Raw genomic sequence first — 17207 nt, forward strand, 5'->3', positions numbered from 1 at the left:
GCAGGCAGTAGAGCATTCAAGTTGTGGCATGATTACTGCATACTATTCTTACCCAGATCTGCAGTGAGAAGCAGCAGCAAGTAGAGCAGAAAAATATGAAAAGTGCAGTTTGGCAAGGAAAGAAGTGTGGATGAGTTTAATGATGTCGGCAAGGAGACGGCAGACAAAGCATTGAAATTCATGAACGAGCTCTTCACTTGAGAAAATTTCCCAAGCTGTAAAAAGCCAAGGCCACCCAAATGTTAGCAGGGCTGGCAAATGGGCTAAGTCACAAGATAACTAGGAGACAGACGGCTACAGAGCAGCCAGTGGAGAGAGACAGCTCACTCACACTGAAGCATGAGGTGGCCAGCAACTGAGCAAAGTCCCAGAGCACAACTTATCCAAAGCAGAGGTCAGACACACACAGCCACATGTTCCTACGACACAGGAGAAAAACAAGGGTGAGCACCAATAAGGAAGGGAAGCAGCCAATAAAGACAGCTCATGCTCACGTAAGAGCTCCTTGCTCCCAGAGGCTCAATCAAGAGGCACAGCCACCTGCCAGGACACTCACATGCACAGCTGGCACAGCAAGGTGAGTCAGGCTCACACAGTGCCCAAGTCTGCCTTTTTAACAGTTAAAATAAGAGTCGGAACCAGGCCAGGCATGGTGGCGCATGCCTTTGATCCCAGCACTCAGGATGCAGAGGTAGGAGGATCACTGTGAGTTCAAGACCACCCTGAGACTACATAGTGAATTCCAGGTCAGCCTGAGCTACAGCAAGACCCTACCTCAAAAAAACAAAAAAGAAAAAAAAAGTAATAATCAAATAGGGGCAGAGAAGAGGACCCAAGAGAATGCTCAGGACCAGGACAGGGTGACATAACATGAGCCTGAGCATTAGGGAACTTTCTCCAGCATCACCATAGGGATGGGGAAGGAGGATAGCAGAGTTGGTCCAAAGCTGGATACATGACATGATGCCCACTGGGATCCAGATGAGCAAAATGGTGGGAAACTCTGGGGGCACATGGTGTGAGTAGGAGGCAGAATGACTGAGGTGCAACAGAAATTTGTCAGCTGTGTGGCTGAACACCCAGAAGTGCTTAACACCTCGCAGCAGGACAGTCTGTCTATGACAAAAGCAACCAACTGCCACAGAGAAGAGCAGAGCAAAATTTGGGAGCTGGTGAGGCATAAGAATTTAAGTCAAAGCCGGGCGTGGTGGCACACACCTTTAATCCCAGCACTCGGGAGGCAGAGGTAGGAGGATCGCCATGAGTTCAAGGCCACCCTAAGACTACAGAGTTAATTCCAGGTCAGCCTGGACCAGAGTGAGACCCTACCTCGAAAAACCAAAAAAAAAAAAAAAAAAAAGAATTTAAGTCAAATGCTGACTGAATCATCCACAAAGATTTTTCCATCCACTGGAGAAAAGGTGAAGTGCCTCAATGGTCAGAGAAAGAAAATAATGGGAAAGAGTGGATGTGGAGATAACAAGTTGCTCAAATGTTTTAGTAATTTTTTTTTCTTCTGTGTGTGCATGCGTGTGTGTGTGTGTGTGTGTGTGTGTGTGTGTGTGTGTGTATGTTAAGTAGAAGAGAAACAGCCTGTAAAAAAGGCAGCTAGGAGAAAGCTGACTCCCATGTTTGAGCCCAAGGCATCAACTCTGAACTTGACTAACCTCTGGTGGCAGACAGGCAATAGGAACCCAAGCCCCAGAGGAGAGATAAGCCACAAGGAATGCAGAGCAGATTAGGAAAAGGCACCTTGCTGCACAACAAAGATTCTGTTCAAAAAGACCCCAATGTGGGCTGGAGAGATGGCTTAGAGGTTAAGGCGCTTGCCCGTGAAGCCTAAGGACCCATGTTTGACTCTCCAGATCCCACGTTAGCCAGATGCACAAAGGTGAGGTAAGGGCAAGGTCATACATGTTCACTAAGTGGCACAAGTGGCTGGAGTTTGAGAGCAGTGGCTGAGGCCCTGGCACACCAATTCTTTCTTTCTATCTATCTGTCTGTCTGTCTGTCTGTCTGTCTGTCTACTTATCTGTGTGTGTGTGTCTCTTTCTAAAATTAAAAAAATAAAAAATAGAAGACCCAAAACTGGGGGCTGAAGAGACGGCTCAGAGGTTAAGGTACTTTCCTGCAAATTCAATTCCCCAGTACCCACATAAGCCAGATGCACAAGGTAACACATGCATCTGGAGTTTGTATGCAGTGGCTAGAGGCCCTTGTGTACCCATAGTCATTCATTCCCTCTATCTCTCTTCTTGCAAATAAATAAAATTTATTTTAAAACGTCCCAAAACAACATCAGCAAGGACAGCACAAGACCTAGGGAGAAGGCAAGCAGCCCATACACAAGGCAAATGGATCCTCAAGGATGCCACCTGAGGCTGGTACAGGCTGAATTCATGTGAGGTTAAGTTCACAGTCGGTATACACACCTGGAAGGATGCTGGGGAAGGAAGCCAGTGGTTCTTTCAGCAACTCCCTCAAGCCCACTGCCAGTGCTCTTGCCAGGAGCTCACTGGAATCCACAGGCTCAGGTGCTAAGACGGGAGGCAGAGAAGACAGCAAGAGACCCAGTCCTTATGTAAAGCTCACTGGAGGAGGGATGATTAGCTGGCTCACAAACTCTGACCTTGGCCAGACCACAGAAGCAAAAGAAGTAATAAATTAGCATCCAGAACATACAGAGATCATCAGCAAACTGTGAAAACACAGCATAGCAGGAAATGGATGCACGCTAGAGTTCACAGAGAAGACTTAAATGGGACAAATATGTAAAAAAAATATCCCAACCTCACTACTGTTCTAAGTTGAGGAAGGAAGGTGGGTGGATGACTGACTGATTGATGATACAAATATTCTCTAAAAGAATAAACAATGAAATGCTGACTAAAACATGGGAAATATAGAACACCAGTACAGAACACTGGCAGTGTCTTAAAAAACTGAAAATGGCCATATGCTCTATTTCTCAAAGATTCCACTTCTGAGAAAGCTCCTGAAGGAACTGTCACACAGGTCAGCAAGGAGATATCTGCCAAGAGTGTTCACTGCAGCATTATCTATGTAAAGTAGAAACTGAACATATCCTAAATACCCAGACCAGGAAAGAGTGACCCAAGTGTTACAGCTGCTGTGATGTGAGAGAACAGAAAGGAACTACAGCATTCTCTTGAAAAACAGACATCTTGAAAAACCACACCCAAAAGAAAACCATGTGTACATGCATGTTATGTCACCATCTACATCGTTCATATGCAACAATATGTCAGTTCAAAGTACTAAAGTGGACTGAAGTGTAGTCCACACAAGATGCCATAGCATACCCACCTTTGCTTCCACTAAATACACCATAAATTCTGAGCAGAACACATGGGGCAGCTACATGAGGCCCCGACAAGTGAGCAGTGGCAAGCAGGCTGGGGAAGGAGAACACAGCATGAAACACCACCAAAACAGCAGCTTCCTTTGGCCTGGAGACCTGGAGTACCAAGCCCAGCAAGAGCACAACCCACTCAGATGGCACAGCAGGCCGTGGCTCAGGCTCAAGGACAGGAAAGGTAGGAACGGACTGCTGGAGAGGCCTCTTCCACAGTGAAGGCTCTGTGGCCTCTAAGCTTTCCTGCAGCATGGCTGTGGGCAGGTGAAGTGTTAGCAGCTGCCACAGTAATGACACTTCAGAGCACAGCAAGCCTCAAGTTCCAGATGAGGGCCAGAAAAGGAGCCCTGAGGAACAGCAGAGTACCAACACCGCTGTGGAAGGCCTGCAGCACGAGCCTCATTCCAAGCGGGATGTGCAGGCCTCAGTTAAACAGCATGAGCACCCACGCCTCACACAGGCCTCTGGTGACACACAGGAGACACACAGGGCAGAGACACTAGGTAGGAAGGACCCAGGAAAGGAATCTCAGGAAGAGGACTGATACTGAAACAACCCAGAGAAGACTTGAGCCAGAACATGTAACCTGAGAACAAATGGACTGACCCCATCTTCTAAAGGGTTTAAACAAGACCACAGTTTCCTAACATAATATCCCAAACACCCAGAATGCACTCAAAAAGCACCTGGCATACAAAAGGGAAATCTCAACTCGGTGGGCAAAGACAGTCAAGAGACCCTGCAGGCTAGACTGGCACGAGTTTTCAAAGGGTTGGTAAGATGTAGCAGGCGTGGTGGCGCACACCTTTAATCCCAGTGCTCGGCAGGCAAAAGTAGGAGGATCACTGTGAGTCTGAAGCTACCTTGTGATTATATAGTGAATTCTAGGTTAGCCTGGGCTACAGTGAGACCCTACCTTGAAAAAACAAAAGAGGGGGGGGTGTAATAAACCAAAACAAAATAAACTCTCAGTGAGTAAAAGCTCACTCACACTAGGAATAAATGGTGTCATAGAGAGAACCTTAAAATGGCCCACAAAACTGCCTGCCCTGGGGTTACAGCTTATAGAAGAGTACTAGCCTGAGAAGCAATGGGTTCCAACCTCAGCACCTCCCACCAAAAGAAAGAAAAAAGATTCCCTGCCCTAAAACCCAGGAATATAAATAGATTATACTCTGATAATATTAAATTCCCTGGCAAAGGGTATTGTTGGGATGTAATTAAGGTTACTAGTCAGCAGGCTGAGCTGATTAAAAGAGGCCTATCCAGGGCTGGAGAGATGGCTTAGTGGTTAAAGCATTTGCCTGTGAAGACTAAGGACCCATGTTCAATTCCCTAGTAAGCTGGGCGTGGTGGCACACACCTTTAGTTCCAGCACTCAGGAGGCAGAGGTAGGAGGACTGCCATTAGTCTGAGGCCACCCTGAGACTACAGAGTGAGTTCCAGGTCAGCCTGAGCTAGAGTGAGACCCTACCTCAAAAAAAAAAAAAAAAAAAAAAAAAAAAAAGCCGAGCGTGGTGGCGCACGCCTTTAATCCCAGCACTCGGGAGGCAGAGGTAGGAGGATCGCTATGAGTTTGAGGCCACCAAGACTCCATAGTGAATTCCAGGTCAGCCTGGGCTAGAGTGAGACCCTACCTCGGAAAAAAAAAAAGTCTATCCAGGTATGCCTAAACTATACTCACGAGTCCATAGAAAGTAGTGTCAGCTGGCTAGGAGAAACAGAGCACATTGTAGTGGGTAACTACCACCCCCTGAACTGCATTTAGAATCGCTGTGGAAAGATGCTTTTGGTTATGTCTGTGAGGGTGTTTCTGAAAGGGTTATCTGAAGGAATACCCACCCTGAATGTGGACAGCACCATACCCCAGGCTGGGGTCCTGGGATGAATGAAAAGGAGAAAGTGAGCTGAGAAACAACATTCATCTCTCCACCTTCTGACTAGATGCAATCTGACCAGCTGCCTCACATTCCTGTGTCCTTGCATTCCCTACTATGACAGACTGAGTATATTGTCACATTAATGAGATAAATAACTAATACAAGCACTGTGGGACTGGAGAGATGGCTTAGTGGTTAAGGTACTTGCCTGCAAAGCCAAAGAACCCAAGTTCAATTCCCCAGAACCCATGTAAGCCAGATGCTCAAGGTTGCACATGCATCTGGAGTTTGCTGGAAGTGGCTAGTAGCCCTGGAATGCCTGCTTTCTTCCCCCACCCCCCATCTCTTAAATAAATGATTTTTTAAAATTTAAAAAAAAAAAAAAAAAGAGGAAGCACTATGACCTGAACATGGGAGCTGTGTGAGAAAGAATGAAGTCAGCCCTGGATAGGACTCGGGCAGCAATCTGAAAGCATGACGGAGCAGATCTGTGCCCTGAACCTCCACAACAAGCCCAGCTGAGCACCAACTTCACCTTGGCCCATTCAGACTCCTGACCAATACAACTGTGAGGTATAAAATAGCCATTGCTTTAGCTACTAAGTTTATCATTTGTTATGCAACAGCAGAAAAATAAATACCAATTTTGGTACCTGGAAGTGGGATACTGCCACAACAAATAGCTACTGAAGTTTTTGTAAAGGCCATTAATAAATATCATTGATAGTATATTTGAGATCCACTGATTAAGATGAGAATAGTCCTTGTCTTACTTTGTTTTTCGAAAATACTACTGAACCCAGCACTCATTAGGGAAAATATGAGTTCAAGGCCAATCTGGCCTTCACATCAAGACCTGATCTCAAATAAAATTAAGTAAAGTAGGCTGTAAAAGAGATTGCAAACAAATGTTTTTCCTTAAGGAGAGCCTAATCAGCATATTCTAAGTGCTATGAGTCAACGTACACTTTGAGTTTGGTGCACTGTCCAGGCTTCAAGTCCCCCAGCAGCTGCAACATGGTGTCCAAGAGTACCCGACTGGAACTGACTAGAAACTCACGGCCACAGGCAATGGCAGCAACATCTGTAGAGACACAAAATAAGCATCAAGATTACTGAAGCAGCAGAATCTAGAAAATTCTTTTTAGGATACAATGTGCGTTGCTGACTTTCTACATCAGATTAAGAAAAATACAGATAACTGAAAAGCATTAAAAGCAGTTTTGGGGGCTGGAGAAATGGCTCAGAGGTTAAGGCACTGCCTGCAAAACCTAACAACCCAGGTTCGGTTCCTCAGTACCCATATAAATCCAGATGCACAAAGTGGCACATGCATCTGGAATTCATTTGCAGCAGCTATAGGCCCTGGCACACCTATACCCATTCTCATTCTCTCTCTGCTTGTAAATAAATAATTTTTTAAAAAAGCAGTGTCAATGGGCATGGTGGCACACACGTTTAATCCCAACACCCAGAGGTAGGAGGAATGCCATGAGTTCAAGGCCACCTTGAGACTACATAGTGAATTCCAGGTCAGCCTGAGCTACAGTGAGACCCTACCTTGGAAAAAAACAGTGTTATTGCCAGGCATGGTGGTACACACCTTTCATCCTAGCACTTGGGAGGCAGAGGCAGGACAACTGCTGTGAGTTCTAGGCTAGCCTGAGACCACACAGTGAATTCCAGGCCAGCCTGGACTAGGGTGAAACCCTAGCTTGGGAAAAAAAAAAAAGCAATATTGTCAATTCCTAGGAAATGAGATCAGCCTAGATATCCATCAAATAATAAGTAGATAAAAATGTGACATATATATAATGGGATTTTATTCAGCTGTAAAGGTAAACTAAATTGTGAAATCAGCAGGAAAATAGATGAAACTGAAAAAAGCTACACTGAGTGAGGTAACTCAGGTTCAAACCAAAAATGCTGAATGTTCCGTCATAAGAGAATTCTAGCTTCAAATCTCCAAACTTGTGTATACAACTTGCAGTGTCTCCAGAGAACAAGAAGTCAGGAAAGTCTTAAGGAGAGAAGATAATGTAACACAGTGATATGAAAAAGGGAAGCTGAGATGATGACTCAGTGATTAAAGCCTACTAATCTAGGTTCAATTCCCAAGCCAGCCATGTAAACCAGACACAAAAAATAGCATATGAGCTGGAAAGATGGCTTGGCGGTTGAGGCACCTGCCTGTGAAGCCTAAGGACCCAGGTTCTACTCTCTTCTACTCCCACATTAGCCAGACACACAAAGGTGAGGCAAGCACAAGGTCGCACATGCCCACTGGGTGGCACAAACATCTGGAGTTCAAGTACAATGGCTGAGGCCCTGGCATTCTGGCTCTCTCTCTCTCACTCTCTTAAAAAAAAAAAAAAAAAAGTAGCACATGAGTTTGGTGTTTGTTTACAGTGCAAGAGTCTCTGGAACTCCCATACACACACACATAATTTTTTTAATTAAAATAAAGCCTGAGGGCTGGAGAGATGGCTTAGCGGTTAAGCGCTTGCCTGTGAAGCCTAAGGACCCTGGTTCGAGGCTCGGTTCCCCAGGTCCCACGTTAGCCAGATGCACAAGGGGGCGCACGCGTCTGGAGTTCGTTTGCAGAGGCTTGAAAGCCCTGGTGCGCCCATTCTGTCTCTCTCCCGCTATCTGTCTTTCTCTCTGTGTCTATCGCTCTCAAATAAATAAAAAATAAATAAATAAATTAAAAAAAAAAATAAAGCCTGACATGGTGTTGATGGTGTTGTACACTTTTCATCCCAGCACTTGGGAGGCAAAGGTAGGAGGATTGCCATGAGCCTGAGGCCACTGTGAGAATAAAAAGTAATTCCAGGTCAGCCTAGGCTATAGCGAGACCCTACTTTGAAAAAAAAAAAGTTGGGCATGGTGGCATAAAATAAATTTTTAAAAAATATTTTATTGTTTATTTATAAGCAAAAAGAGAGAGAGAGAAGAGACAGTGCAAATGGGTGCACCAGGACCTCCAGCCATGGCAAACAAACTCCAAATGTGTGTACCACTGTGCATCTGGCTTTATGTGGGTACTGAAGAATCAAACCCAGGTCCTTAGATATTACAAACAAGCACCTTAACCACTGAGCCATCTCTCCAGCCCACAAAATTTTAAATTACAAACCAGTGGGGGTAGATACTGCGGTTGGAAAGGGTTAAGAGAGGTTGTGAGGAGAGTTAACCAAAACTTAGAAGCTACAGAAAAAGCTGTAAGAAAACTTACTATTTAGTAAACTTTTAAAAATATACAAATAAGCTGGGTATGGTGGTGCATGCCTGTAATCCCAGCACTCAGGAGGCAGAAGTAGAAGGATCACCGTGAGTTCAAGGCCACCCTGAGACTACATAGTGAATTCCAGGTCAGCCTGGGCTAGAGTGAGACCCCCTCCTCAAAAAACAAAAACAAAAACAAATTTAAAAAATATATGTATATATGTGTGTATATATATATATGTGTGTGTGTATATATATATGCATATATATATATATACACACATACATATACACACACACACACACACACACACACACACAAGTATAAAAACAGTCATTGAGTGAATGGAGAGTCCCTCCCCCCAACACACACACACACAGTGCTGCCCTCGTAGCCACAAACTATCTAACAATATTATCAGTGCCAGGCAGGTAAGACCTCCCAGTAAGCTATCAGGTCAGGGTAGCCTCCAAAGCCCCAAAATTAACATAAGCTATTGCCATGACTTTTTAAAAAATCTTATTTATTTATGTGCAGAGAGAGGAGAGACAGAGAGAGAATGGGCACACCAGGGCCTGTAGCCGCTGCAAATGAACTCCAGACGCATGTGTCCCTTGTGCATCTGGCTTATGTGGGTCCTGGGGAATTGAACCTGGGTTCTTGGGTTTTGCAGGAAAATGCCTTAAGCCACTAAGCCATCTCTCCAGGCCTTGTCACGGCTCTTGACTGCCTAACGGGACGATAAAGGAAGACCCCATTGCTGAAGACAGCACAGCATGGAGACAGACACAGCCAAGCCCTATCTGCTCCACACCCCAGGAACTCTCGTCACTCCAGCTCAGGGCCCAGACCATCGCAGGGAGGCAGATTATCCTGCCAAGTCCTGTTAACCTGCAGGCTCCCGCATGAAGTAAGTGGTGTGTAATGACTACATTTTCAGCTAGGCACAGTGGCTAACACCTATAATCCCAGAGCTGCAGAAGGAGCACCACTAGTTTGAGGCCAGCCTTGGATACACAGCGTTCCAGACCAGCCTGAACAACAGAGTGTGGCCTTGTCTCAAAAGTTAAAAGGACAAAGACTATAGCCAGGTGTGTGGTGGCGCACGCCTTTAATCCCAGCACTCAGGAGGCAAAAGTAGGAGGATTACCGAGAGTTCAAAGCACCCTGAGACTACAGACTGAATTCCAGGTCAGCCTGAGTGCTAGATTGAGATCCTACCTCAACCCCCCCCCCACAAAAAGGACATATGGAGGTAGTTTGCAACACAGCAGTAGATAATAGGGGCATTACTACACTGACAAAACAGTAACAGAGAAAAATATATGGTATCATAGCAGGCAACAACTCCCAACACAACAATACCATCATGATAGGAGGTTAGGACATTCAAAAATAAAAGAGGGTCAGGCATGGTAGCACACACCTTTACTCCCAGCACTCGGGAGGCAGAGGTAGGAGGACTGTCGTGAGTTCAAGGTCACCCTGAGACTATATAGTGAATTTCAGGTCAGCCTGGACTAGTGTGAGACCCTACCTCAAAAAACCAAAAACAATAAATAAATAAATAAGAGACTGAGAAGAGGAAAGGGTATGATGGAGAGTGGAGTTGGAAAGGGGTAAATGGGCAGAGGGAGGGAATTACCCTGGTATTGTCTATAATTATGGACGTTGTCACTAAAAAAATAAACTAAAATAAATAAAAAGAAACAATGGGTTTGGTAGCTAAAGAGATGATAACTCAGTGGACAAAACTCGTGGTACCGAAGTTCAATCCCCAGATCTCATGTAAAAAGCTGGAACCCACCGTGGGTATCTGTAATCCTAGTATACTGATGCTGACTTTGAGATGGAGGCAAAGACAGGAGAATATCCCAGGAGCTCATGGCAAGTACAGTACGTTATAGCAGAGGGAAAGCCTAGAGGAGGAAATCCTGCCACAAATGAGGTGAACAAGTAAGGAGATAAGGAGAACCTAAACGTTGTCTTCCGACCTCCATGTGGTCAGCATGCATGCGCGCGCACCCACCCACCCACCCACACACACAATGAAAGTTTTTTAAATTAAAAATGATTTTTTTCTGAGTTCGTTTTGCATTAAAATGTATACATATGTCTAGAGGTTAGCACAGTAATAATATGATGAACCAGATGTGGTGAAACAAGACTCTAATCCCAGCACTTGGGAGGTGGAGGAAAGAGGACCAACATCCTAGGCTACATGAGACCCTGTTTAAAAAAAAAAAAGATAGCTGGTCGTGGCTGCACACACCTTTAATCCCAGCATTCAAGAGGCAGAGGTAGGAGGATCACTGTGAATGTGAGGCCACCCTGAGACTAGAGTGATTTCCAGGTCAGCCTGGCTACAGTAAGACCCTACCTCAAAAAACCAAAACTAAATTAATTAATTAAAAAACAAGGAGAGAGGATAGTTCTGTTTCTTAACTGCAAATGCAGTCTGACCATCTCTGCCTCTTGCTCCTGCCATCATGCCTTCCCCAACATGATGAACTATAACCTCAAAATGAAAATGGGCAAAACAAGAGATCTTCATGTTAAGTGAAATAAATCTGACTCAAAAGGGGTGGGAAAAAAGCTAGGCCAGGCATGCTGGCACACATGGGAGGCAGAGATAGGATGTTCACTATGAGGTCAACCTGAAACTATGTAACTTACATATACCTCAAAAACAAAATGTTGGGAATGGTTGTATAGGCCTTTAAACCTAGTACTCAGGAAGCAAAGTTAGGAGGATTATTGTGAGTTCAAGGCCAGTTTGGAGATACAGTGAGTTCCAGGTCAGCCTGAGCTAAAGTGAGACCCTACCTCATAAAAAAAAAAAAAAGAAACCGGCTGTGGTGGTGCATGCCTTTAATCCCAGCACTCAGGAGGCAGAGGTAGGAGGATCACCATGAGTTCAAGGCCACCCTGAGACTACATAGTGAATTCCAAGTCAGCCTGGGCAGTGAGACCCTACCTCGAAAAAAAAAAAAAAAATTCAATCTAGTTTCAGTTACATATGCTAATATACAGACTAAGAGGTATGATGTCTGATACTTTTGCTTTGGGTTATAATAATTTTTCAGCAATAAAAACAATTAGAGGGGGGCTGGAGAGATGGCTTACTGGTTAAGGCATTTTCCTGCAAAGCCAAAGAACCCCAGTCCAATTCCCCAGGACCCACATAAGCCAGATGCACAAGGTGGCGCACGCATCAGGAGCTCACTTGCAGTGGTTGGAGGCCCTGGTGCACCCATTCTCTGTGTGTGTGTCTTTTTCTCTCTCTCAAATAAATAAATAAAATATATTTTTAAATAAACAATTAGAGGGTCTCTGACCACTTGGGAACTTCCAGCTGTGAGTGAATTTTCCCTCAGCTGGGCCTGACCTGGTTCAGCCCAGGGCCAGCCAGGAGGGGGCCCAGCCCTTACTCTCCACATGGGTTCTTTATCTCCTCCAGCTCCCCACATGGCAGGAGTTCCTTGAACTTTCTTTTCTTTCCATGCTTGTTTTTTCCAGGCCCTCCATGTGGGATCTCTAGCCACATACATGGGTGCCTTTCCTTGGCTCTGTACTTCCCTCAATAAATATAATAATTTAATAATTATTAAAAAATGATTAGAGGGGAGTCTGGTGTGGTGGCACATGCCTTTAATCCTAGCACTTGAGAGGCAGAGGTAGGAGGATTGCCATGAGTTTGAGGCCACCCTGAGACTACATAATGAATTCCAGGTCAGCCTGGACTAAAGTGAAACCCTACTTTAAAAAGAAAAACAATTGCCAGGCGTGGTGGCGCACGTCTTTAATCCCAGCACTCAGGAGGCAGAGGTAGGAGGATTGCCGTGAGTTCAAGGCCACCCTGAAACTCCATAATAATTCCAGGTCAGCCTGGGCTACAGTGAGACCCTACCTCAAAAAAACAAAAAAAAAAATAAAAAAATTAAAATTAAAATGATTAGAAGGCCAGTTGTGGTGGCGCACACCTTTAATCCCAGCACTTGGGAGGCCAGACATAGGTGCTGGTGAATTGAATGTGGGTTGTTAGGCTTTGTAGGCAAGTGCCTTAACGGCTGAACCATCTCTCTAGCCCTCCATTTTCATTTTCTTTTTAGTTTTATGAGGTAGAGTCTAACTCTAGCCCAGGCTGACCTGGAATTCACTATGTAGTCTCAGGGTGACCTTAAACTCTGGAGGCAGAGGTAGAAGGATTGCCATGAGTTCACCAGCACCCATGTAAAGCCAGATGCACTAGGTGGCACAGGTGTCTGGAGTTCATTTGCAGTGATTAGAGGCCCTGGCATGCCCATTCTCTACCTGCCTCCTTCTCTTGCTCTTTCAAATAAATAAATAATTTTTTAAAAGGAACCAAGCGTGGTGGCACAAGCATTTAATCACAGCACTGGGGAGGCAGAGGTAGGTAGATCACCATGAGTTTGAGACCAGCCGGAGACTACATAGTGAATTCCAGGTCATCCTAGGCTATAGTAAGGCTATAAGACCCCACCTCAAAAAACCAAAAAGAAAAAAAGAAAAAGAAGCCTAAATACTCACTAGTACTCACCGCCTCCCAGTACACTAAGAACTACTGGTCCCTGGACCTTATCCCTCATAATAAAGGGCTTGGGTGTTACTATACTGGTTGGCTGTTTATAGATAGGGTCTTGCTATGTAGCTCGGACTGGCCTCAAACTCGTGATCCTCCCTTCTCAACCTGTTGGAATTATAGGCCTGCAACACTATACCTAACTCCTTACGGTGGTTTTGCTATGAAATACTATTATAACCTACTTCGGAAAAGGTTTAGTATACAAGCTTTCAGGAGAAGTTTATTACAGGCTAGTTAAGTTTTTCTAATTCTTTAAAATGAGCTCAGTGTGTGCATAGCTTACAATGTTTGCTTTAGCTACATATTAGTAAAATGGAAGATTCCAAACAAGAGGCAGCTGAACTGATAGGTTAGGGTTTTTTAAACTTCTGTTGACACATATAAATAAACAACATACAAATGACCTGCATTTACTTTATATCAGTTACCTCTTTTTTTGTTTTGTTTTTTGAAGTAGTCTCGCTCTAGCCCAGGCTGACCTGGAATTCACTGTGTAGTCTTCTCAGGGTGGCCTCAAACTCACAGTGATCCTGCTACCTCTGCCGCCCAAGTGCTGGGATTAAAGGTGTGCATCACCACATCTAGCAGATCTGTCATTCTTATTAAGAGAGATTTACCATGATCATCTGGGTGCTTTCTCAAAATACACCCCTGACACCATCCCAGCTCTACCAACACAGATTCTCTGAGGCAAGGCTCACACACATACCTGGTTGCTCCTCCAGATGTTGACACACAGTAACTGTAATTACCCTCATATAGAAATCATGACATTAAAAAAAGGATTACTCACTTGTTACAATTCCAGCCAGTGCAAACACAAACTGGCTTTCACTGGAGTCAACCTCTTTGACATCCTCATCCAGTGACTTCACAAAACTCTCCATTGTCTGTCCAGTGATGTTGAAAAACTTCAGTGCTTTGTCCTGAAGGTAGAAAAGTAGGTGTCACGTCATAGAAGCAGTGGGAAAATACTACAAATGTTTAGCGTACAGAAGAAAGGCTGGTTGTGACTGAAAAAGCAAGATTTAACCATCTGTTCCTCCGCTAAAAGTTTCACTGAGCGATCAGAAAAAACAGCTTGGGGCATGCAGGAGCAAGAAAATTACCCCTGGAGGCTGAAGAGATGGCTCAGCACTTAAGGTACTTGCTCACAATGCCTACCAGCCTGGGTTAAATTCCCCAGTACCCATGTAAAGCCAAATGCACAAAATGGCACATGTGTCTGATGTACATTTACAGCGACAAGAGGCCCTAGTGAACCCATTCTCTCCTTGCAAATAAATGAATAAAAATATTTTTAAAAAAGAAAAGTACCACAGCTCTCACGTGCTTCTGGCCTACTTCCACAGCTGCATGTCTTCTCCTCCTAATCTTGACTCACTCACTGTGAAGTTAATTTTCCTAAACTCTGCTCATGTCTCTTCACTCATCAAATACACTTCAGGAATCTTCAGCTATAGATTAAAACCATATATCTGGTTATCTCAAATCACAAATAACATTCTAACCTCCTCTGGAAAGTCTTATCTACCACTACTTTAGTACATGAGCTGAGCCCTCCACTCTGTCAGCTGACCTCCTCACTATCCTAAAACAGACATTTTACTCTAGGCTTTTGATTAGACTGACTCTGTCTGGAGCTGCCCTCCCCAATTTTGGCCATTTCTAGCCACTCACCAAAGCCCACTTCTCAAATACACACACATGAATGTATATATGTATATACTCACACACCTATGTACAATAACATAACATTCAAAATTAAGAATTTATATTATCCACATAGTACATAAGAAAACTTTAAATGTCAAACGTTTTACAGATATAACATCAAAATGGTTCCTATATACACAAATCCCCTAGTTGATGGGATAGAAGGGATGGTATTTTATTCTCTTTACATATTCCCAGAGCACTAGGTAATAAGATGAATCCATTAGGCATTTGACAAAATGTCAGATGAGTAAACTAAAGCACATCTCAGTCTGTCGACGTCACACAGACACGCTGTCTCCTCTGAGCTACAAAGCACATTCCACAACACTCAGGCAGCTGCTGGTCATACTTACTCCTCCTAGAATGGCTTTGACGACTTCCTCGCTACTGGAGACACCCCACAGCAGGGTGCAAGTGGCCGCTCCCATCTCTGTACAATACTCTGCCTGCTGCAGGAGCTGTTGCTTCGCCTCATTCAGTTGCTGCCGAAGAGCCAACTTCTCCTGAACTCGCAACAAAACAGAACATCCAACCTCAGAACACCCATTACATCGTCTCATCACAGAGATGTGCAGCAAATTATACAAAACAGCTACAAATGAAAACTAACAGTCATGAAGCTGTAATTCACATCTAAAAAGTAAACTTCGGGGTCTTAGAAAAGAACACATTACTGTATTAGTTCATGGGTAACCCCAAAGATCTGAATTCATCTGCTTTAAGTAAAGTGAAATCTACAGATAATTCAAGTGCCAAGTAACCACACCCAGAACAGCACAAGGGGGACTCCGACACTAACACACAGTCCACAAATGGCAGGAGTTTTAAATTTAATTTTTTTTTTCTTTTTTTGGTTTTTCAAGGTAGGGTCTCACTCTAGCCCAGGCTGACCTGGAATTCACTATGTAGTCTTAGGGTAGCCTTGAACTCATGGTGATCCTCCTACCTCTGCCTCCTGAGTGCTGGGATTAAAGGCATGCGCCACCACACCGGCTAGGATTTTTAACATTTATTTATTTGAGAGAGAGGCAGAAAGAAGCAGGGTGGTATGGGCATGCCAGGGCCTCCTGCCACTGCAAACCAACTCCAGATACATGAGCCACTCTGTGCATCTGGTTTACATAGTTACTGGGGAATCAAACCCAGGTGGTCAGGCTTTGCAAGCCAGTGTCTTTAACCTTTCAGCTATCCAGCCTCCAGAGCAGTATGTCTAGTGAAGGACCTGTCACCAACAGTCTCGCTCCATTCACTGGCACACCCAACAGGACTAAGGGGAAAGTACCACAGATAGACTCCTTCCGAGTAAAACTCATCAGGAAATCTTTGTAAGCAAAGGTGCTGGCTAACATAAGATCAAGCGAGACATGGTGGCACACGCCTTTAATCCCAGCACTCAGGAAGCAGAAGTAGGAGGGTTGCTGAGAGTTCAAGGCCACCCTGAGACCCTGACACTACATAGTGAATTCCAGGTCAGTGAAACCCTACCTTGAAAAAAAAAAGAAAAGAAAAGAAATCATGCCTGTGAAACTAACCAGGATGCATACCCAGAAGAAAGAGCAGCAGGAGGACTATGAGAGTTGGTGGGCCTGACATGCTCTGGCACAGAGGAGACATACTAAGACCATGAAGGCTAGGGGAGTTTCCCTCGCCTCCCTCCGGCAGTGTCTGGGAATACTTAAAGCTGAGCAAGCCTCTTCCAAGCTCTCTTTGGTGTGTCTCAAGGGCTTATCTTCAGGTGGGTCTGGCTGATGCCAACATTCCCTAGCCACCAGGTCCACATTTCTCTAGGTGCCTAAGATCTCCTTAAAAGAAATTTTTGAAATAATTTTTATTTATTTATCTGAGAGAGAAAGAAAGTGAGATAAGAGAATGGGCACACCAGGGCCTCCACAGGTACTGGGGGATCCAACCTTGTCTTTAGGTTTTGCAGGCAAGTGCCTTAACCACTAAGCACTCTCTCCAGCCCCCTTGCCTACAAAGCCTAATGACCCGAGTTTGATTCCCCAGTACTCATGTAAAACCAGATGCACAAAAGTGGCACATGTTTCATTTGCAGTGGCCAGAGGCACTGGCATACCCATTCACTCCCTCTCTTACCCTCCTTGAAAATAACTATTTAAAAAAAGTGAGAGAGAAAGCTGGGTGTGGTGGTGCACGCCTTTAATCCCAGCATTCAGGAGGCAGAGGTAGAATTACTGAGAGTTTGAGGCCACCCTGAGACCACATAGTGAATTCCAGGTCAGCCTGGACCAGAATGAGACCCTACCTTGAAAAACCAAAAAAAAAAAAAAAGAGTCAGTAGTAAGCTAGGCATAGTGGTATACATCTTTAATCCAAGCACATGGGAGGCAGAGGTAGGAGGATCACTGTGAGTGTGAGGCCACCCTGGGACCTCAGAGT

The 17207-nt window shown here is 44.6% G+C and overlaps 1 protein-coding gene across 6 annotated transcripts in view; it reads right to left on the minus strand.

Annotated features, from left to right (window-relative positions):
* LOC101616704 (heat shock transcription factor 2 binding protein) overlaps nt 1-17207 on the minus strand; it is an 84044-nt gene that overhangs the window by 42360 nt on the left and 24477 nt on the right. For all 6 annotated transcript variants that reach the window (XM_045150110.1, XM_045150106.1, XM_045150107.1 and 3 more), the window contains 3 exons: nt 15161-15310; nt 13882-14014; nt 6223-6340 (listed from right to left, as the gene is read on the minus strand). In XM_045150110.1, coding sequence (XP_045006045.1) covers nt 6223-6340; nt 13882-14014; nt 15161-15310 — 401 coding nt within the window. The remainder of the gene's footprint in view (nt 1-6222; nt 6341-13881; nt 14015-15160; nt 15311-17207) is intronic.

This window comes from Jaculus jaculus, chromosome 5, assembly GCF_020740685.1.
Source record: "Jaculus jaculus isolate mJacJac1 chromosome 5, mJacJac1.mat.Y.cur, whole genome shotgun sequence".
NCBI classification, from domain to species: domain Eukaryota; kingdom Metazoa; phylum Chordata; class Mammalia; order Rodentia; family Dipodidae; genus Jaculus; species Jaculus jaculus.